General features: G+C 37.6%; 4 protein-coding genes across 5 annotated transcripts; all 4 read left to right on the top strand.

Moving 5' to 3' along the window:
• The first annotated feature begins 4,574 nt into the window (after positions 1-4,574).
• On the top strand, positions 4,575-5,902 carry LOC134842451 (ribonucleoside-diphosphate reductase subunit M2-like). Its single transcript, XM_063858794.1, has one exon. The coding sequence runs from the start codon at positions 4,606-4,608 to the stop codon at positions 5,695-5,697; it is 1,092 nt and encodes a 363-aa protein (XP_063714864.1). The 5' UTR covers positions 4,575-4,605; the 3' UTR covers positions 5,698-5,902.
• A 147-nt stretch (positions 5,903-6,049) lies between these two features.
• Positions 6,050-8,733, top strand: LOC134842126 (serine/threonine-protein phosphatase 5-like). Its single transcript, XM_063858324.1, has 4 exons — positions 6,050-6,606; positions 6,728-6,991; positions 7,517-7,687; positions 8,093-8,733. The coding sequence occupies exons 1-4, from the start codon at positions 6,052-6,054 to the stop codon at positions 8,534-8,536; spliced, it is 1,434 nt and encodes a 477-aa protein (XP_063714394.1). The 5' UTR covers positions 6,050-6,051; the 3' UTR covers positions 8,537-8,733.
• A 107-nt stretch (positions 8,734-8,840) lies between these two features.
• On the top strand, positions 8,841-11,419 carry LOC134841857 (succinate dehydrogenase [ubiquinone] cytochrome b small subunit A, mitochondrial-like). The gene is made up of 2 exons (XM_063857897.1): positions 8,841-9,183; positions 11,256-11,419. The coding sequence occupies exons 1-2, from the start codon at positions 8,841-8,843 to the stop codon at positions 11,417-11,419; spliced, it is 507 nt and encodes a 168-aa protein (XP_063713967.1).
• Positions 11,420-13,732: 2,313 nt separating this feature from the next.
• LOC134842452 (pyridoxal-dependent decarboxylase domain-containing protein 1-like) lies at positions 13,733-22,115 on the top strand. Of its 2 annotated transcripts, none has more exons than XM_063858796.1 (13): positions 13,733-13,817; positions 13,987-14,181; positions 14,419-14,568; positions 14,960-15,308; positions 15,666-15,852; positions 16,846-17,090; positions 17,567-17,743; positions 18,173-18,307; positions 18,381-18,483; positions 18,779-19,119; positions 19,339-19,455; positions 21,086-21,278; positions 21,466-22,115. In XM_063858796.1, the coding sequence occupies exons 1-13, from the start codon at positions 13,753-13,755 to the stop codon at positions 21,579-21,581; spliced, it is 2,373 nt and encodes a 790-aa protein (XP_063714866.1). In that variant the 5' UTR covers positions 13,733-13,752; the 3' UTR covers positions 21,582-22,115. The 2 variants fall into 2 exon arrangements, with proteins under 2 accessions (XP_063714866.1, XP_063714865.1); XM_063858795.1 differs by having other exon boundaries at positions 13,987-14,187.
• The last annotated feature ends 274 nt before the right edge of the window (positions 22,116-22,389 follow it).

Here is a 22,389-nt window from a genome sequence, read left to right as displayed (position 1 = left end):
TCAGTCAGTAGTTATTCCGTCAATTCACTTGAAATTATTGTCAACTTAGCATCGCGCTTGAGTACTTCCGACAGCTTGATCAGACAAGTACGTATGACCCACTTGAACGGGTTATAGTTAAATTGCTTATCAACAAATTAAGGGAGTCTAACACGAGTTAAGCCATGAACGGTTGCCCAAATTTGGCCACCCAACATGCAAAGCTCGTTCGATTTTTTGACAGTTCGTTTATAAAGGAAAAAAGCTACGACAAAATTGTGAATTTTAAAATTAAATCAAGATTCAGGATGTTACTCACACTGGCTAAATTGAGAAAGCAGCTGCTTTGGTTCAGTTTCAGACAGTTAGGAAATAGTTCGTCAAGCAGTTTGCGATCAGAATCAACAGCAACTTATTGTAAAACTGTTTTCGATGGATCAGCTCTTACTTTTTGAGAATATTATTGAGCTAATGTTTGCCGGTTTTCGTCATTGGGGCGCAACCAGACTCTTCAACATACTTGTCCGGATCCACTGCGACCCAATGACGAAAACCTACTACAGCTCAAAAGGGGGCAGTTGGCAGAAGGCAGAGTCATTGAACGAACAAAGATAGCACTTCATGTGTCTTTCTTTGTAGATGACTACACCGATGGTAGAGATACTAAGGAAAAGTTTATCAGATTGTGCCAGTTTTCCGAAAATTTTGTAAAAAGGCTTTTTCATTTAATGAATGATAAACTTGCCAAACTGCATAAAACAGAAGAAATTTGTCGCAGAATATGATCCCAGCGTCAAAACATTTGAACTCAATGAGTGTATACTTTGTAATAGTTTCAAGTATCAGTGTATAGTTGAATTGGAATCTGTGGAGCCTACAAGGTTGTCCAATTACGGAGAGCTTACCTAGTCAAGCCAGTCAAAATCTCGTTTGTTGATTTTGAAGCAAGTGACAGCCCAGCAGATGACAAGGAAGCAGGAGCTCCGGGAAGTAAGAGGTTGTGCTGTTGTTTTTGCCAAAAATTGTATTGTTAAAAAGTTAGCACGAGGTCACGTTCCCAACTTTGAGTTTTTCTGGATGATACTTGTGGAATGCTGAAATTGAAAACAAGGGACAACCCAAAAATAGTCAAGTTCAACATAATTGCTCAAACATGAGTATGCATGAAACAGAGTCTAACAATCGATGTTCAAAATTTGGCATTCGTTTCAACCCAAAAATTGGTCAGTTTTGAGCAACGTTTTCCAACCGAAAAATCAAAGTTTAGTCTTTCGATAACCATCTTGTTAACAGCACGCTTAACTGGCTTACCCCAATAAATAAATCATTCAGAAAGTTCCCACAAAAATTTTTCAAATATAAGGCTAAAATCACCTAAGCCGTCATGCGGTTAATTTCGACGGAATTTTTCAATTATGAAATTTCAAAACTCAACCCTTCAAAAAACCAATGTTTTTTAACTGTACCAAGAGATGTTACAAACAAAAAGAACAAAGTTTTCTCCAAATTTGTTAATTTTTAAGTACAAACAAACAAGGCTCCAGCGACAATCTCTGACCAGCAGCGCTGAAATGGGAGAAAAAACAACTACAATCTATCTATTGGTTCAAAACAACTCGTTAACTATGATCGAAAGCTTTACCAGAGTCACTCTCAGCATTCTAGGCAGAAGCTTGGAACAAAAATTGATCCTTTGGACTTGCAGCCATTGTAACAATAGTGTCAAAAATTTGTTCCGACAACATGGGATAGAGATTTGAAACAAAATGTCGATCTTGGTGCCACTTATAGCGAATCAATTCCAACACGTGGTATCAACTTAAATCTTCGAGCTTCCCTGGGCTGTTCGTCAGTACCTAGAAATAGATATTTTTATAGCTTTTTAGATATTCAGTCTTCATTTTTTCTGTGATGCATCAGATATGGCTTATAGAGCAGCCTAATTTGCTAGGACAGTTCCAGAAGCAGGATTAAACTTTTCATTGCTAGCAGCCAAGTCACAAGTAGCACTGAGGAAGAGAGATTGCATTCCATGATTTGAGCTTTGCTTAATGGTTCTCAGTTGTCAACTCCCTGGATGTGTTTGAAGTCAATTCACTAAAATGTTTGCAATTCTTGATAGATGTCAACACCTGTCAGCAATTTTATGAGTTTAGATCATATCAAATCTGAGTTGACAATCAAATGTGGGGTCAACCTCATTGCTAATGTTCATTAGATGCTGGCAGTTGAAACCACCACCAACACCCACAGCAGAACGTACATTTTGACCAACAGTAACAAGTGTATGTTTCAAAACCTAAAAAGCTCAGAGCGAATAAAGAACGAGCTTTAACTGTTACCCAAGGAAACCTTCTTGTGCTCTAGAGCAGCAAGTGGGGAGGAAAGCAGGCAAGCAGCAAATGCCATCAGGACTAGACGTCGGACAGAGAACGATTTTCATTTTGGGCTACTCTCAGCAGCCTACTGCCTGAACAAAAATGGAAAGTTTCGGATTCATTGTGCGAGAACTGTGTTTTACCGTAGTCAATGCATTCTCGCTCGCAATAGACAGCAAGGCTGGGTCATATCAGTCAAGGCGGTGTCACGACCAGTTATCAGCAAATGCTATCTTTAACTACAACTTTCATAGCAGAGCAATGAATCAGCTAAAGGGAGGTTACACAGGTGAAAGAGTCGATCCATCACCACTATTCTTCAATGCTGATATCAACTTTGCCGGACTAAAGTAGTACTAGAAGTCCAATCAATTACGCAAGTTTCACATGGTTGTTTTAATTTGCTTTTCTATTATAGCAATTTACGTGGATATTTCGTCAAAAACTGAAGAATGTTGAAAAACATTATGACAATTGACCATCTCTTGATGCATCATGCAAGAAAAACTGTTTAGAAAAACGAAATGTCAAAAGAGCTCCTGTATACAAATCTAAAGGTGATAAACCGCCTTTATCAAAGCCATTTCAAATTGTATATGCCGGAAAAGATAGGCCACAGAGCGTAGTTTTTTTTACATTTGTGGAATTTGCCTACAAAGACGATAAAAAACCATGAGCTATATCAACTAAAGAAATGAAAAACCAAATTGAAAACTAATAGCCAGTCATCCAGCTGGTTTTCCTCATACTCTTCTCAAAAGAACCTTTTCTAAACTTCCAATTTGAATTTTTCCGATCCCTCGTCTTCTTCAACACAAGATGAGGGGCTGCATCAACCACCTCCAACAGCCTGAGGTCAGTACGATCATCGAGTTTGATCTTGTTTGCTGCCTTCTACCTAAATTTTGACCTTTCTCGCAACATACCCATTCAACAAAACGACACCCATCTTTTTTCTCGTCAACGCAATTTTCATGTCTATCTAAAAAGGAAACGGATTGAACAATAAATGGAGGTGGCAATGTTTGATTGTCGCGGCAAATGAAGCAGTTTTTCCCTGATAATTTTTTTCTTCATGATAACTGAAATAAAAGTCTCTGAAGTTTCGTATTTTTTTAACTTTACGCGCAATTTGTATAAATCAAATCACCATTCATTTGTTACAGTCATCGAAAAATACATTATTTATGCATATCCACGCTTGTCTCCTAATTTGTATTATTGCAGTATTCTTAAGACTACCACCGCGGCTGATATTCACTTAGGTTTGATAATCCTGTCTAAAAGTAATTCGAAAGTAGACTTGGAGGTTGAAATCTTTTTAGTTTTTTTGAACACAAAAATGGGAAGGCTTTTTGTATTATTGTGTGCTTTAGTTTTTAACCTTCTGTTTCTTTTGTTTCGAGCGAAAAGTCAGATTCCACAATCAATCATCGGAATGGGTCGGGTGATATATCAAATGTAAGCGCTTTCAGCCGTGAATCGAATTAAAATAATAAATTTTTTGAAAAATTGTCCCGTTGTTGAGAAAAAAGGCTTGAAATTTTAGTGCCTCCAGCCTTATATCCAGCGAGTAAAGCGATCGAGTGACGTTCTTTAAATACGACGTTCATCATTTTTCTTCCATTTAAGGAAAAACTGTCTTGAAGAGCTTGACTTAGTAACGGAAAAAAAAACTGGGTAACGGAGAAAAATTCAAATTAGGATATTTAGACGATGCAAGGCAGAAAAGCAAGATAAGAAGAATAAATCCTCAATAACAAGTGTACTAAAAGTTTAAATCAAAGGTCGTAACACCAGGAATTTCAAACTGTTTTCAGGATCATTGGGAGGATTGGAATAAAGCATCCAAGAGATTGCAATACAAAATGCAACTAATGCATTCGTTTCGTCGTTGTTGCAACCTCTTTGAGTCGTATTTTTCTCTTATCATGCGAGAATAAGTCCTGGTTATTACCACTGGTCCTGACTTCAACCATCAAAAATGGGGGTGGGACATTTTACAAAAAAAATTCAATTTTCAATATCTTTTTTGTGACCATGCTCTCAAACTGCTCTACAAGGCAACGTGAAATTATGACTGGCTTAAATGGGCAACTGGCACATTGATACCACACTGGCACATTAATTTAGTGTGCAGCACTTTTTGTCTCCAGTTTGGCTCTTGAATGTTCTCCTTTTGCCATATAACAAATAACCATTGCTTTTATCAAAAATATTTTTCAGATTCTTGTTTTGCTGATTCGCTATGGTTCTGGGAGAAATTACTGGTCAACTTGAAAATGTTTCGCTTCGAGAAACTACTTCTAAAAATGCTACCGTTGTCACGTCCAAAACAGATCACAGCAAGTATATTGAAGCCGAGCCTCTTTTGAGAGAAAACCCGCGAAAGTATGTCATGTTCCCTATCGAATATCCAGATATCTGGCAAATGTACAAAAAAGCTGTAGCTAGTTTTTGGACTGTTGAAGAGGTTGATCTATCGAAGGACATGGATGACTGGGAAAAGTTGAAGCCAAATGAACATCATTTCATCAAACATGTTTTGGCTTTCTTTGCTGCCAGTGATGGAATTGTGAATGAAAATCTTGTTGAGCGATTTGGCCAGGAAGTTCAGATCCCAGAGGCAAGGAGTTTCTATGGGTTCCAAGTTGCCATTGAGAATATTCACTCTGAGATGTATTCTCTGTTGATTGACACATACATCAGAGATCCTAAAGAGCGCGATTATCTGTTCAATGCCTTGGAAAACATGCCCGCAGTCAAGAAGAAAGCAGACTGGGCACTAAACTGGATTAATAGTGATGATGCAACTTACGGAGAAAGGATAGTTGCCTTTGCGTCCGTGGAGGGGATCTTTTTCTCAGGTTCATTTGCAGCAATTTTCTGGCTGAAAAAGAGGGGTGTCATGCCAGGATTAACTTTTTCGAACGAGTTGATCAGCCGTGACGAGGGGCTGCATACTGATTTTGCCTGTTTGATGTTCAAGCATCTGGTTAATAAGCCGTCGGAAGCCAGGATCAAGGAAATCATAAAGGATGCTGTAAAAATCGAACAAGAGTTTTTGACAGATGCACTTCCGGTTAACCTCATTGGAATGAATGGAAATTTGATGTGTGAGTACATCGAGTTTGTCGCTGACCGACTTTTGGTTGAGTTGAACTGTGAAAAGATTTGGAACCGGGAGAACCCGTTTCCTTTTATGGACATGATCAACCTGGAAGGCAAAACCAACTTCTTCGAGAAGAGAGTCGGTGAATATCAGAAGGCGGGTGTGATGAACTCAGTGGGAAGCTCATCGAAGAAACAATTTGTGTTCAGCGTCGATGAAGACTTCTAATCTATACAAAATGAACATCATGACAACGATGCTTGTAATTTGTTTTTCGTGCAATCTAACCGGTGTCTTCTATTTAGCAATATGATAGTGTGCAATGTTTGTTTGATTCTTGAGTTCAGTTTGTTTTAATTTGTCGATAGTAAACCCTAAACTAAGAAGACAGTACTGTTTATGAGAATACCTACAATTGACTTTTAGTGGCTGGCTCGTTTTTTTAATCTAAACGCATTTAACCTTCATGCAACTTTATTTTAAAGAACTAGGGAATAAACGCTGGTAATCAGAGGTCCTTTTTGATCGGATTTTAACTGGAGTTAAAGTGGAACTATATATTTTCTTAATTTTCAGGAAATTATGGGCGATAGCGGGGATCCTGTGACAGAATCTGAAACTATCAAAAAGGAAGCGAACACTTGTTTTTCACAGGGTCAATTTGATAAAGCCATCGAACTATACACATCAGCTATTGAAATTGATCCAGAAAATGCCATTCTATACAGTAACAGAAGCTTCGCTCATCTCAAAATGGAGAGCTATGGGTACTCACTGGCAGACGCTACGAAATCAATAGAGCTCAACTCAGGGTACATAAAAGCCTACTACAGAAGAGCCAGTGCAAATTTTGCAATTGGTAAATTCAAAGTAGCTCTGAAAGATTTCGAAAGTGTTGCCAAGGCTAAGCCATCAGATGCTGACGCACAGAAGAGGTTCAAAGAGTGTGAGAAAATTGTTAGGAAGATTGCTTTCGAAAAGGCAATCGCTGTTGATGACAAGGAGAGTGTAGTCGAGACTATCGACTTGGATTCGATGGTCATCGAAGACTCCTACACGGGGCCATCGCTGGATGAGGACGGATGCGTCACGAAAGAGTTTACAGAACAACTGCTTCCATACCTTAAAAGCCAGAAGGTAGTTGTTCATCATAATATCATACAATTTTAATATGCTAGATGCTGCGTAAATTTTGTCTGTCTTTTATGTGCATAGCATTCAGCGGCAAATGAAACTGTTACACTTGAAAAATTTTCAGGTTTTGCACAGAAAGTACGCGTACAGAATTCTGCTCGAAATCAAAAACATGTTTGAAAAAGAAGAGACGTTAGTTCGAGTTAATATCGAGGACAAAAACCAGATCACAGTGTGTGGGGACATACACGGACAGTTCTATGACCTCCTCAATATCTTCGACATCAATGGAGTCCCCTCCGAGACAAATCCATACTTATTCAATGGAGACTTCGTGGACAGGGGCAGTTTCTCAGTAGAAGTAGTCATGACTCTATTCTCTTTCAAGGTGGGTTTTTAAACTAACCATAGTGGTGCATGACTGCAAACTATCCGATCACAGAGAACTTTTTGCTATGCATTTTTTTCAGGAGAATTGTAGTACGAAAAAGCCCTCGAGTGAATGAAACTTCAGCGTATAAACTTAAATGTTATTTTGTCCAGGCCGTTGTCTTAATAAACAGACTTCTGAGCCTTGATATAGACACGTTTTTGTATGGCGTGGAGATTGTTTTGTATAACTATACCACATTTTCCAATCATGCTAATTTAATATTTAGATCATAATATAAAATAGTCATTTTTGGCTGGGTACAGAAAGTTAGAAATGATTTATTGACGATTTCTGACAAATAATTGAAAGCGGCACATGTTTGCCTGCCGAATTATTGAAGTTTTTGTTTTAGAATAGCCACAAAGTATTTGCCTAATTGATTGCAGTAATCTTGTATAAACTAATTCTTCTGAGAAGTATCATCATAATAAGACGAATGTTGACTATGTGTAAATCACTTCAGCTTAGGGGTCTGTTTAGGTGTTGTACCCTAAGCACGTATATCTGGCCAGGGGAAACCACGAGAGTCTGACGATGAACAACATGTATGGGTTTGAGACGGAGGTCGGCACCAAGTACTCCTCTCAGATGTTCAAACTATTCACAGAAGTATACTGTCTTCTTCCACTCGCGCACTGCATCAACAATCAAGTAAATACCATTTACATTTTATAGTTAACATTATAGATCAATCGGCAGGGTTCAAAAAAAGAAGCTGTTAATAATTGTTCTTGAAGCTTGAGCAAGTCTCGCCAAAATTGGTTAAAATTTTTTTTGGCTGAGAATTCTTTTCAATGATAACTGTGCTCTTAAGTTTGTGTTTCTTGAATGAGTTTCTTCCGAGTTTTTTTAAATTGAATAGCATAAGTTTCGTTTCTACAGCTTAGTACAAACTAAAATTGTGACAGTCTTTCGAATTAGCGTCGACAAGTTTTTTGTTGACTTAATTTTTAACAAGACAACTGTTTTCAAAAAGTTGGCATGGCGTTTTACACATTTGGTGATCGGTTGTTTCTCAAGAGGTTTCCAATCAGATGCAAGTTCACGATGTTTCAGGTTCTAATCATGCACGGTGGTCTTTTTGCCGAAGACGGCGTAACATTAGACGACATCGCAAAGACAGATCGAAACAGACAACCGCCCGAATCTGGGATAATGTGCGATCTTCTCTGGAGCGACCCACAGTCAATGAAAGGCCGGGCTCCCAGCAAACGAGGCGTCGGCTGTCATTTTGGCCCCGATGTCACGGAACGCTTTCTGAAGGAGAATAATTTGAAGTATATCATCAGAAGTCATGAGGTCAAGATGGAAGGTTACGAGGTCGCTCACGGGGGCAAGTGTATAACAGTGTTTTCGGCTCCCAACTACATTGACCAAATGGGCAACAAAGCAGCTTTTGTTAAACTAACAGCCCCCGATTTGAAACCGGAGTTTAAAACATACGATGCAGTGCCTCATCCCAAAGTAGCGCCTCCAAGAATGCCCTTTTTCCTAATGTGATATAGCTTTCAATATTTTGCTGTAAAGATTATATTTTTTTTCTGAGGAATGCGAGTCTTGCGTTGCTGAACTTTTGAATTACATCCTGATTGCCATATCTGACTTTGTTACAAGTGGCAGTCATTTGAATTATTGCGTTAGATGATCACAACATAAAACTACATTTATTTGTTCGAAATATATTTTTGATGTTCATGTATATTGTTTTTCCAGCTAGAAATATTTTATCCAGATAAAGAACATCTTCTGGGTTGTTTTGCTTATTTTTTTGTTTAAAGAAATAATAAATCGTTTCAGAAAAACAATGGCTTTACTTCATTTGTTGAACCGATCCATTTTGAGACAACATGAAGTTGTATCTGCTTCGTCCAAACTGTTTTCAACCACTTCGAAATCTTTCAAACTGACGCCCGCGTGTTGTCAGCCGACGTCTTCTTATGTGCATCAACAGAACAGAAAGATCTCAGTGACTCCCGATACTGCCCTGAAGTACTTGGAGAAAGACAAGCACTCTCACACCAAAGAGTGGCTCTGGGAGAGAGGAACTGCAATTGGCCTGTTGTCCTGCTTCCCAGCTGCATTCATACTGCCCTTCCCCCTTGTAGATTTCACTCTGACCACGCTAGCTGTTTTTCACGGTCATCTTGGTAAGAGATTGCAACTGATATAGTTTTCACGAGAATTCCTCGTTGCATAATGGTAGAAATTCCTGACAAAAGAATATACGTATTGCTCAATTGGTTGCTTAATATCAGGTAAACATATTCTAGTGTTGGTCTCTCTTGGATGATTTTTTTTCATTTTGCATGAGTGACTTTGAGCCAAGGATTTTTCGAGAGTTCCAAATAATTGTTCTGCGTTAGCACATTAACTTTTCTGGGCTTTCTCGAGGAATTTTCCTGAGGCGGCAAGTTCGTGGGTTCGAATCTGACCAGGAACTGTTTATTTTTTTAAAACTTGAAATATTCTCTTCCAAAAAATGTAGGCCTATGGTTTGTATGCTTATGTTTTGTCGGATTAGCTGCCACATCGTAGAATTAATTTTTTGTACGCATTTTTTGATGTAGTTGCTTTCAGTGTTTTAAATCACTCTTTCAAGTTATAATTTTACCAGCCTTGACTTCGTATTTTTTGCAGTTTTTTTGCTTAAAAATTTTATTCGGCTTAAATGATTTCGGCTTATATTTTATCGAATTAGTGACCTAATTTGGAGATCTTTCAAAGAAAGTATAAGTTTTTTGCTTTATTCCGCATCGCACAAAACGCTTAAATTCTTTTAATTTATAGTTCAAAGTTTTTCATGACAACAATTATATTTTCGGTTTATGGGAAATTATTCAAGTTTTGTCGGCTCATTTGCAGCTTATTTATATTTTGAATTTTTTAAATTACCGTCGATTGTGTTTCTGGACGTGTTTTTCGCAAATAGAACATGATTCCAGGCAAAATTTTGAATTTTTTTGAGTTGTTTTTTAAAGTGTTTTCTCTTTTTTTTTGGATATATTGGCTTTCTTTTTTTTCTGTCTGCAAGCATGCAGTGCTATTTTTATGTTGTATCGCGCCGCTTCGCCTCCGTGGGCAGGGGGATATTTTATCCGCATACATGGCTTTCAGTTTCGACTGCTTGGTCTCAATTGAGCATGTGAAGGGGAAGTTTTTAGAAGGATTTACTTAAGAGAGGAATAGAGGAAAATATGCTAAAATTCATATTTAACATCGTAAATAAATACTTGCTACGCTAAGCATGTAAAAATGTTTTGTTACAGTCAAATAAAATGACGAAGATTTCGTCAGCTTAGCTACTTCTTCTTATGTAACTTAAGTAATATTGTACCCGACCATTTTTTACCCTACATTTTTTCACCAACGATTTTTCACCGAATAAAATAATATGGATAAAAAGATTTTGATGGACAAAGGTCTATTGTTCCTTCCGTACCAGGACCTGCACTTTCGGCAAACTGGAATATTTCTGTTCCTGAAAAACCTTAATATCCGGAAATCTCTCGTCTGATGATAATTTTCGCCTGGGTTGCTTCGTCCCCAAATTTTTAAAACGTCAATAAAGTATGCTTTGGCTTTTACTTTCCTAAGATGATTATTTTGCTTGCATTTAAGTTGGCAAATGATCATGTTTTATATTTTATTGTCTGAAAAAGTCGAAATTTTATTGGGAAGATATACAATTTTTCGTTTTTGTTTTTCAAAAATGGTTTCTGTAGTTTTTCAAGTAATTCGAGTTATTTCCAGAAAATAAGTAAGCTGAAAATCAGTTGACATTCTTTTTGCGACAGAACTGGTGTGAAGCTCCGTTTCCTCTATGAGGTTAAGGTTTCTTACGCCAATGAGTCATTTTTACAGCTCAATATACTATTTTCCCCTAGTTTCTGATATGATCACCTGGTACATAATCAACTACCTGTCAGGTTTCAGTCGTAGCTATTCGTAAAGGTTTGCGAAATGTTAATTTGTTTTGAGAAATTTAGTTTATCTAAATCTCGCTTAATCAATAAAGTCCCCATTTTCCCGTCTAATGGGTTGTGATACACATTTTGCATCTCGAAACTATTTTGCCTTGCTTATTTTCTCCGTACGATTTTGCTATTTAATCCCATTAGTCTTTTGGGCGTGATCGGTTAATCTGATTGTAGTCCCTCGTATCGGGCTATGCTTTTAGTAGTAATCTCTTAACTGTATTACAGTCAAATGGATTTTGCAGGTATGGAAGCCGTCTTCACAGACTACGCCCATAGCCACGCGCTCCGAAAGGCAGTGAATACTCTTCTATATGCCGTTTCGTTTTTCATGTGGGGCGCCCTTATGTACTTCAACTATGCCGACGTAGGACTCTGTGGAGCCGTCAAACTAATCTGGACGTCATAGGGACAGCAGTCAACGATGAATTAATGAAGCATAATGATAACTTGGCAGATAGATAAATGATGAACTTAATTTTGTTAATACTAAAATTGAACTTGATAGAAAAAAAAACAATTGACTAATGCAGTGAAAATGTTTATTTTAATAACCATTTTTTCGAGCGCATTGAGTTTTTTGTAGCTCGTCACTTGAAGAGTTTCACTTGTTCAAGTTTCGTTCACAAAAAAGCCATCATAGAATTTGTATAATCCACTCAATTTCTAAGAAATTAAAAAATAGTGAAAATAATGAAAGTATTATAGTGGCCAAAAATACGTGTATATTATCTTTTCGACTAGACTAGCAAGTGTATTTCAACTGGTTAATAGACTTTTTCGATGTTAATAACTTGGTTCACAGACTTTGATGAAAAGTTAACAGACTTTGATAGCTACTGTTTGATAAAAACGGATGGTATGAAATGTGTTTATTTTTTTGAATGCTTCGGAAAAGTTTTTCTGTTTCTCGAAATCCGCTCTGCCTATTTTCACCAGTGGTACCAATGAAAATATAAGCCCCTCCTCTGCGTGCCTGCTTATTTCGCCAGCCTCTCTTCGCGTTACCGTACTCCCTACGACCTTGGGAACGTTCAATTACAAGGAACTTCGGAGCTTGTTAACTATTCCCCCCCCCCCCTATGGTACCTTGTAACGAATCCCCCCCCCCATTAAAGAGAGAATTGATCAGTTAAGCATATACGAATTTGTACCTTGTTACGAATCCCCCCACCCCCATTGCAATAGGGGGGATTGGAAATTGTTAACAAGATCCGGAACTTTTGACCCATTTTTTGGACTTCTCTATTTTCTCCGAAAATGGTTTTGTCAATTCTAAAATTGAGGGTTCAATCGAAACAGTAGATTTTTGCTACCTCCACTTGGTAAGCGAATGCTGCCTAATTGTGGTAGGAAAACTGCTATGAACTTGGAAAAGTCTAATTTTTGGCATAATGAAACTTAAGCAACACCTTTTGATCAGTGCATGTTATGTTCTAAATTTATCAGCTACCTCCAGTTTTAACTAAACCACTTGTCAGATTTTAGTTTGACTTCTGTTTGCATTTCAAGATCAGTTTGTTTCCTTTGGTAAAAGGAGGGACAAACTTCACTATCGAGCAGCTAAAGTGTTAAGATCACAAAAAATGTGATCTACTTCTCGTTTCGAAAGTGGATTTTAAATATCAGATTTTCAAGCGTAATCAAAAAATTTAACTTTCGATCTAGTTTCTCAAATCGGGTTAATTTTATCAAAAAAAGTGCTATCATAAAATTTTCTTAAAATTCAAAGAGTTTGAATAGCATAATTTTTTCTTTGAAATTCTAAAATTTAAACTTCCAAAAAACAAGTAAGTATGTTTTTGCCTCTTTTTCCTACTAGCTGTTGGCTATGTTTTTCAATATCAGATTGAAAACAAGCCGAATCAAAAAATTTTATAACGAATTTTTTAACTATAAATGAAAGTCATGTTGATATATTCATGTGATGGTACAGGTGTTATTTATCTTAAATTTAATGACATTTTTTAAATTTTGATTTTCTTGCATCGAGTTTTTGTTTGCGTACTTACAATCATGGGTGGATCTAGGATTTTCTCGAGGAGGCGGATTTTCAAAAAATTTTGAAATTTTTTCAGGAAAAATTTTTTTTTTCTAGGTTGACCAAATCGATTTTCCTAATTTTGGCAAAATTTTGAAAAACAGGCCAAAAAGGCGTTTTTAGGCACTTTTTGGAAAAGATCGACCAAAAACTTGTGCTTTTTCGGCGCGCGCTCCCCCTCAAAATTAGTATGTATTGGCGCCTTCAGAAAATTAGAAAGTTATTAGGGTACGTCACTAAATATGGATATCTCAGAATAGTACAAAGAGGGACTCTTTGGGTCAACAGGGGGTCGAATCCCTGAGGGGATAAGCGTCCGCCCCCAACCGCCCCCTAAATCCGCTTCTGCTTACGATGAATCAGTTAGAGGAGCCTTAAATTTGAAATTATCGGAACTTATTTGAACATATAATGGTGAAAAATTACGATTTTTTTTGTTTTCACGATGGATTCCATTGTCTGGGTTGTTTGTCAAATGAGCTTTTATCTTTTGGAAATGTTTAGCATGGATTGATTGTGGTTACTAGAAAACGTATACTGCGGTTTTTTCTAATACGCATTCTCTATATTGCTGATAGCATGTTTCATAGATTCACGAGTGCAGTGAGGCTTAATTTGCCTCTGTCTCTAGAGCTCTTTTTTTGGTAAACATGTGTACTTATTATGCAGTTCTTTGAAGTGAACAGATTTTTTCAGATTAGATGGCTGCTACGATGGAAAAACTGGATAATGGTCTCACAATTGAGATGTTCAACACTCTTTTGCGGTATGTTTTCGTTTTCTCAAAAATTCTGTAGTGGTAAAAAAAACTAGCTGCGTTAAAATAAAGAAGCATACAAAAGAAGGAAGCTTACTTTTTGAAGCTTACCCATCATTGAATTGTGTTTTCTATTTAAGTCGAATAATCGTAAATTTCATTTTCTTTTTTTTTTCAGTCGTGGCTTCGAGGAAGGTGGCGAGCAGCAGGGTGGTTCGGAGATGGTTTCAGCAGCTGCACTGGGGAGTCCCCGGCTGTCGAAGTCGTTCGAGTACTGTCACGTGGACTCTGAGTATGAACTGATGAAGCATCTGGTCTCTTTCCTCTCTCACTCCACTCTCTCGCGCACGGAGAGGAACTTCGGACAGAAGAGGTCAAGGTCAATCAGAAGTGTCTTCTTAAAAATTAAATGAACGTATAAGACTGGAGAATGTAGAAAAATTATCCTTTTCTTTGAATTTCACATACACAGCTGTTTAATATCTGACGTGAAGAGAGCTGTAAAAGTTTCATAACCGCAAAAGTTTTATTTGTTTTCAGTGCTTATTTGCTGTTGTAATTTGTTCTGTTGATAATCAGATAGTGTTTTGTAATAACTACTTGGGTTTAGTTCTGACTTCTTGGTGATTGAGGAGAACGAGAGGCAGGCGCAGTTGGCAGCCCTCATCAGCCACTTGGCCAGACTGGACCACCAGGTGTTGAGGACACTCACAAGACGCATCCTGGCAGACACCTCTCACTGGATGTCCACCCTCTTCAAGTAAGTCACTTGTGCTTAGTCATATAGAGATAAATGTATGTACGTGGGTTCTTTGCTTGTTTTTCGCGGTTAGAATATGACCTTGGTTTCCAACGTATACTACAGAATGAATCATGTTTAAGAAAATCTTTTAAGATACGAGTATGATAAAAATTTTCTTTAATACAGTTAGACGCGACTGTAAACTAATGGTCACATTATTTAGTCTTTTGTTTTGAATCGTTTTTAAAAAGAGAAAAATTAAGTTCTCTTGGCTTACTCAATGCCGTTTCCGGGGTTAACAAATCTAAAAGTATGTGAGACTTCATGCCCGCAATGCGCAGCTTGTGTGTTGGTTGTTCCGCTTAACTTGATAAAACCTGAGCGAAAATTTAACAAAGTATTTTTCAAGGTTTCCACAATCCAAGTGCTACTTCCACCTGCGAGAAATCGACGGCGTGATTGGGGCATGCAGAATGGCACTACACAAACAGTACCCGTCCTTCGCACTGAACGGATTCAAAATATGGCTGCCAACTACCGAGACAATCTCGCCTGTTGAAAGTACTCCAGAAGGCGATTCCGAGGAAAAGGGAGATTCAACAGCAACTGGAGATAGTAGCGAGACTGAGTCGGCCTCCAACGACAAGGATGGAGACGGGAGTGTTTCTGGCGAGAAGAAACGGGAGCCGGAGAAGTTGCCAGTTATTTACATACCCCAGTGCACGTCCCCAGGGTGGGCCGATACATGTTTAAGACAGGTATGTTAACAGCATGTCTTTATCATGATGATATTGGAAGAAGAGACAGTGCGTCGATGTTCTGTTCTACGATTTATGAACACAGTAGACGCTTAAGTGCGCAGTAATGGCAAAAAATTCGGTAAATAGTTAGTTTTTTGAGGGTCTCTAAATTTGTTTGATTCGTTTGAGTGTCTCTAAAAGTCTTAACAACGAGTGCTATCTACACATTAGCAAAGAGAACCCACAATTTCTTACTAAGCAAACAAAAATGTTAAAATATGATGAAAATAATTTGCATCATTTTTCTGGCAAAAGCTTTTTTTTTTGAAATATCAGTCGCGCTTGTTGTTTTTCAATCTGCTGAATTGTGATTAGCTGGGTCTGCCGATGGACTGTCTGTTCACTTTGAGCTGCAACCACCAGGAGGAGATGTCGAAACGGTCCCACTCGAAGGACACTGAGGACAAACTGAGCGACACCATAGATGTGGCCGCATTCGACAAGGCAGTCCAACATCACATTGCGAATAACATGAAGCCCCTCTTCCTACTTACACATGCTGGTAAACAATGCCGCTTGCAAAGTTTTAATAAATTAAAATAAATAAATAAATAATGTCATTCTGGGTCTGCTAGAAAATTTTTAGTGGGCTTCAAGTGTGATGAGTAAAATGGTTTTAAATGCGAGAAATTTTGATATCCGTGTAGATCGCCGATGCACTGTGAAAGAACAAAAAAATTACTGATAATTTGAATTCCATTTCACCAATTTAAGATATCTAAACGTGATCGACTTACTAACAAACCGGAGTTAAAATAGATGCAATACTTTAGCATGTTTGCATATTGAAGGCCTTTTATGTTCAATTTTGTTACTTGTTCGGAAGTTTGCCAACTGCCCAACTGATTGTCCATTGTAGGTGTTGTTTTTTTTTGCTCTAAAAGAATTCTACATCAACTCCCGAGTTTCCAAATTGAAAAACACCGGCTTAGTCGACGCTACATAAATTGTAAATGGTTTTTTTTTTTTCGTTTTTTTTTTCGTTTTTGTTCAGGAAGTCTTAATATGCTTGTATCTTATAACAAACGAAGTGCACTCATACTTATAAATGAACATATGAATGCCCTTAAGTATATATGCACTTTTTTGTTCAATTCAAGTTCATTTGCTAGATGGTAGGCGAAATGATCTCTCCAATTATGAAAGCTGAAATGGCGCGAAAAAACGTGATCGAGTTCTAGTTTTGAAGTGGAATTTAGTTTTTAGTTTTTACAGCGGAATAAAAAACGCTTCCTAGTAATCTAGTTTTTGCAAATTGGGTTATTTCATCAATAAAACGTCCGTCAATTATTAATTGATCTCAAAATTAGAGCTTTGAGGCTTTTTTTTTTGAAGTTTGAGATTTTTTTCGGAAAACAAGTCAATTGACTCTTTTCGAACTGTCTGTTGGCTTTGTTTAAAGTTTGGAGGTGTTTTTATTCTAGAGAGTCTACAGTGAAGTCGATTTGTGTTGGGGGTCGCGACCATGAAGTAGTATTTTTAAATCTGTTTTCAGGCACTTGGCTGATGGGCCAGTCGGACAATATCCAGGCATTGAGTGCAATCTGTTCCAAGTACAACATGTGGATGCACGTGGTGGGCAGCAACCTGGCCGCCCTCGGCATCCTCTCCTCCTCCATCCCCGAGTCCATCGCCTGTGTGCCCAAAGTGGCCGACAGCATCACTGTGCAGCCGAGAGAGTGGCTCGCAATACCCATGGCCCCCCGAGTCACGATCTACAGGGACACTGATCCCGCACTCGTACGCTCCCTTCATTGTATTCCCACATTATGCGTGCAGTGTAATTATACAGTGCTCATTTAAATTATCCGGTCAAACGGATAAAATCTGATTTTTTAACGCATTTTTCTCTAACTCTTTTTTCCATATTCGATAGCTCAGAAAAAACGTGATAAAAAAGCAGTTGCTTTCAGTTTCACCAGAATTGAAGTTAGGAAAAAAGCGACGAAGAAATATTTTGCGTTGAATGTTGCCAGTGTTAAGATAGTGATGATCAAGAAAGTTTCAAAAGCTAGTTTTTTTAAGATCCAGAAAAGATAATTGCTCCGACCTGTTTTTATAAGCTTAAGAGTTCAGTTTTTATAAGCTAAAGAGTTCAGTTGACTCTTTGAAGAATACGAAGTAATGCGACGATAGCAAGTATAATGTAAAGTAATAGCAAGTAATGATGGTATTAATAATCATTTAAATTAGTAGACAAATTGAGTTTATTTCAGACTGCTCCAGCGGGACTGGGATCCGACTATGACCACTCGGACTTGCACGTCATTCCACTGTGGGCCAATCTGCAGTTGCTGGGACAAGATAAAATCTCCTCCATGCTGCATTTTAACGCTTCGCTCGCTCAGCAGCTGGCTCACAAAATCAGCAGCATTCCACAGCTATTTTTACTGGTTCGAGTTATACGGTATTTCGATCTACCCAATACTATGGACAGCATAGGGCCCACTTTGGTACTATTTTACGACATCCGTTTTGGCCCGACCGACCTTCAAGCTTTTTCTAAACAAGCCTTAGGCGGCGAAAATATTTTTTTGATATTGAGGGGGAGCACGCGCCAAAAACCACAATTTTTGATAAAAACTCCAAATTGCAAAAAATGTTTAAAAAATGCATCTTTTGTTCAAAATTTTTCAAAAAGTGCCTAAAAGCAGTAGAAAATTTTGGCAAAATAGTGTCGTTTAAAATTTGGGAGACCTGAGGCAATGAATTTAGTTCATCGCAATATTTAATGTGTAATTTTTTTGTCAACTGCAATTTTTCGAGTATAATTTCATAAGTTAATGAAAACTAGTGTCAATTAAATTCAGTTTATTTTTTAGAGCCAATCAAGTGCCGTGTCTTCAGTCGTGCTCTTCCAATTCTCATTGGAAGATGCGGATAAGATAATCGCCACTCAGAATAAGTTTAAACTGGAACCAGAATATCAAATAGATCAAGATGCAATCAATATGTGGGTAAGTATCCTGGTTCGTACTATTCGGTTTACAAACAATCAGCTTCACAGTTTTTAATTTTGTATGTCTTTAGCTTTACAAGAAACTGCGGGTGGAAACATCGAAAGTTGTGCTGGATCTAGTCCAATTGTCCACCAACATGTACCTTCGCTTCTCGCCTAACATGTCATCGTCACGTGAGTAGATAGCTTTCTGTTGGAGTCTTCTTCGCCATCTCCCCCTATGAAGCCTAGAAAAGAGTTTTCACCCTCATGAAGGACTAAGTTAGCGATTAAGCATTTCTAATTTAGTTTATTGTAACGAATTTCCTCTTTTGATATGAGGGGAGGGGTAAGTTAACAAGATCAGTTAACGGTTTCTTCTGTTCGATTTGAAAGGTCTATTTTATTAACTTTTCATTTAACAGCCAATATAATCTTAAGCAGTTAAGTTATAATATAAAATATTGTTTTCAGTTATTTCTTTTTTTAGTGCGAGGAACCAACAGTGATCATATCAACGAGTTGTCTCATATAATGAAGAAACTCTGCACGTCAGGAACTGACACCTTGCTGAAGCGGAAAGAACTGGTCCAGATCTTCCTGGATACGGAAAACCACTCAGTTATGTCTTGTAGTGTGCGCTTCGTCTCTGCACCAGAATGGGCGGGACTGGCTGTGCTGAGGTATGTGCCGGAGTATTGTGAGAAACCAGTGATAGAGGGAATCGTAGTTCCGGATCAAGAAGAACGCGCTCAAGAAGAGATAGAGCGACTCAATAAGCTGCTGTGTCAGAAATTGTCCGAAGCGTTTCCTGATGTCATCATATCTGAAGTGAGTGCAAGGAACTGGCATCTATTTTGATGTTCTTTGGAATACTATTGGAGAAATTTTAGCACTTGCTTGTAGCATATCAAAACTTAGGTTCATGGACCTGAAAAGCAATTAGGGAAGCGGAAGGCTTCAGCTATTCTGATTTATGGGAGAAAGTAAATAATTAATTTTCTTAAACCAGTGGGTTCAATAGAAGTGGGTTCAATAGATGCATTTTAGGGTTTAGTAGGGAAGCTATGGGCTATCAAGGTGTCCATGGTGCCCTTCAATTTCAACTGCTCTGAATTCTTGATGGAGTTCTCCAATTCGGGAAAGAAGCTGGAAGACTCCTCTGCTGTGAGTGTCATAAATTTATCTTTACACAAGTAACCGCTTGTCATAATACTTTTCCAGTTCACATAATCCACCCTAAAATTTCGCTCAATGTAATTGGTGAGCGATTTATTAGCATGTGGTATACTTGTTAATGTCTACTAAAAGGCAATCAAAACAGTTGACTCAGAAAAACGAATGCTGCGTAGTCAGCTGGTCTGTGGTGGTTTATCGTGGTCAGCTAGTTGTTTTTCTAATTATTGTTTGTTCCGACCATTGAAAATGGGGGAGGAACTTTGTACTCGGGTGTGATATAGTTTCTTTTTTTTCTTTTCGTTTTCCATGCAAAATCAGGTACCAAAAACAATTATTGGACTGGGTTGAGTGATATATCATATTAAAGCCCTTTCAGTCGTGATTCAAACGACATTGAAAAATTTTTACAATGTCGAGAGAAACCGCTTTGAAATTTTTGATTTTTTCGTCTTAATTCGAGCGAATAAAGCAAACGAGCAGGCTGGCAATCGCTTATTTTAATGGCTCAAAAGCTTGCAATACCTAATTGAAGCTGTACAAATTTAGTTTGACTGGAGTAAAGTTCGTTTTTTTTTGGAATCAAAAACTGCGAAAAAAAAATTGGAAAACTTAGTGAAATTTTGTTGATTTTTTTTCCCGTTTATTAGATATTTTTCTACAAAAATTGTTTTCCAATTTGCGTAATTTACTCTGAATGTCGATTATGCCTAAGCTTTTGTTTTTTTTTTGTTCAGATCCTGTATTCACATCATGCCGAAAAAACGACACTAATTGTATTTTTTTTTAGACTTGGTTGTTGTTGTTATTAGCCCGTTGTATGGGGCGCGTCCGGCATGCTCTCGCCGAGTTCAAGGAACGGTGCGACCTCCGTCGACCGAAGCCACAAGTCTATTGGGGTCAGGTTTTTAGACAATGGTCGGAACATTCTGAGCTACTTGCTCAATAACCGGCTATCCTTGTTTTCTTTTTAGTGATTTTCATCAATTCTTATTGGTGAAAATTAATTTAAGCTGCGAAAGCACATGAAGACTCGGTTTGTACTAGCGTTTTTTGTAATAACTTGCGTGTGTATGTGAAAATGATTTCGCCGGGCCCAAAACATTGGCTATGTTAAAAGATTCTTGAAGTTTGAAAAGATTTAAGATGTATAAGTTTTTTTGATCTTATGTTGGAAAAGTAATTTAATGAAAACTCGGAAACTGAAAAATTATTTAAAAAAAAAAATCTTTTTCGGCGTACATAAATTCAATAAATATTGTGTGATGGTTGGCAAAATGGGTTTGATAATTATTTCAATACATGAACCTTAAAAACTTTCAGATAATTGAGGTATGTGCAAACCTACTGCCTGCATATTCTGTTTACTACTGACACTAATTTTTGAAAGAAGAGTTGAACTTGTTGAGTTCACGGAATATAGAATCTGATAAACCCACCAATCACTTCTTAATTAATAATCTGTGAAATGAATTTTTCAGTACTCTAATAATCGTGTGATGGCAAATATCGAGTTCCTGGTTATCCTCAATAGCGCTCCCAAACTCTGTTTTGAAAAATAGTATCAAAAATTCTATTTAAATTAACTGACCTTCTTAATGTCAGTCACCTTTTGTTTTAGTTTATTGCGGGTTTGGGGTCTGTCGTGGAGTCTATGATCAGGGCAGCGAGTGAGCAGTTGCAGGAGGAGCAGACGAACCAGTTCTGGCAGGAGGGGGTGCTGAGGAACCTGCCTCTGTTCGGAGGCATCTACTCCTGGATACTACCCGCCGGCACATCTCCAATCAAAGGCAGATCTTTCAACCTGTCGTCTGGTAAATTCCATTTTTCCTATCACTCCCTTCTGTTCTTTCGTAAATAGATCAGTGCTTTTTTAATTGAAAACTTCATGAAATAACAGGAAATTAAAAAGCGTATCTATGAAATGACGAGAGGTCAAGGATTTGGTTTTATACTTTTGGTTGAGAGCATAAATCCGCTTATGACTCAAAATTGTTTCAGGATCTTTGGAGAGTACGGAATTCGTATATGAACACAAATTGCAATACCACGAAGCGCCTAACAGCCAACTGAAAAAAGTGGACGAAGAACTCCCTGCAAAAGGCGGCAATTCGTGAAATGAACAGTGCTGAACTGTGCCTTTAATACTATAACGTGGTGTCTATTAATCACTTTAGACATGATGAAAAGAATAACTCAAGATTGGGTGATTTTTGGGTTCACTTGGTGTCCTGGTTTATTACCCTCAATGAAACGCAATTTTTTTTTGAATAGTGCTGTAAAAAGGAACAGCTATTTCAAGAATGATTAGTAAGATTGTTGGGGTAATTCTTGTGTTCATGTCAAATGTAGTTCTGTTCACGCGTCGTTTACGTGAAGCAAATTATGTTATTTTTGCAGCAAGTACTTCAAGTTACGTCAATTTCGAATATGTGGAAACTTATTTAAGTTGAAGTGCTTTTTCATCTAAAACCTTGATTCCGTGGCTTTTCTGGTGAACTTAGAAATTTTGTTTCAACATATCTTTTACGTAAAATATGTATTGCTGTATATAATAAATTCTTTCTGCGAATTTTATGCAAATATAAATTGAATGTGTACTATTAATTGCATATATGAATCAGGTTTTAATTCACTGGATCTTCAATGAATTGTTTCGCGAGACATGACAGACGGGGGGAGGGGCTCAAAAAAGGACTGTTAAGCATGTGCTTTTTTGCTTTTTCACAATTTCGGTTATGACAAAGCTAAATTATTGTTTTTTTTTGCTTTTTCACAATTTCGGTTATGACAAAGCTAAATTATTGTTTTGCTTCTAAAAAATTATTAGCACTTGGGGTTATATATTAATGCCTTCATCCAAGATTCAGCTGTCTCACAAATAAATCAGTGGCATATGAACCACTAATAATCGGTGATATATTA

The sequence above is a fragment of the Symsagittifera roscoffensis genome, chromosome 3 (genome assembly GCF_963678635.1).
Source record: "Symsagittifera roscoffensis chromosome 3, txSymRosc1.1, whole genome shotgun sequence".
Lineage (NCBI taxonomy): Eukaryota > Metazoa > Xenacoelomorpha > Acoela > Convolutidae > Symsagittifera > Symsagittifera roscoffensis.
The sequence above is the reverse complement of the archived record's forward strand: the minus strand, read 5'-3'. Positions and strand labels throughout refer to the sequence as shown.

Coding starts and splice junctions, on each gene's coding strand:
- LOC134842126 (XM_063858324.1), top strand. CDS start 6,052: ATGGGCGATAGCGGGGATCCTGTGACAGAATCTGAAACTATCAAAAAG. Junction 6,607..6,727: donor CATACCTTAAAAGCCAGAAG/GTAGTTGTTCAT, acceptor AAAAATTTTCAG/GTTTTGCACAGAAAGTACGC. Junction 7,688..8,092: donor CGCACTGCATCAACAATCAA/GTAAATACCATT, acceptor ACGATGTTTCAG/GTTCTAATCATGCACGGTGG.
- LOC134841857 (XM_063857897.1), top strand. CDS start 8,841: ATGGCTTTACTTCATTTGTTGAACCGATCCATTTTGAGACAACATGAA. Junction 9,184..11,255: donor TGTTTTTCACGGTCATCTTG/GTAAGAGATTGC, acceptor TGGATTTTGCAG/GTATGGAAGCCGTCTTCACA.
- LOC134842451 (XM_063858794.1), top strand. CDS start 4,606: ATGGTTCTGGGAGAAATTACTGGTCAACTTGAAAATGTTTCGCTTCGA.
- LOC134842452 (XM_063858795.1), top strand. CDS start 13,753: ATGGCTGCTACGATGGAAAAACTGGATAATGGTCTCACAATTGAGATG. Junction 15,309..15,665: donor CCGATACATGTTTAAGACAG/GTATGTTAACAG, acceptor AATTGTGATTAG/CTGGGTCTGCCGATGGACTG. Junction 18,308..18,380: donor AAGATGCAATCAATATGTGG/GTAAGTATCCTG, acceptor GTATGTCTTTAG/CTTTACAAGAAACTGCGGGT.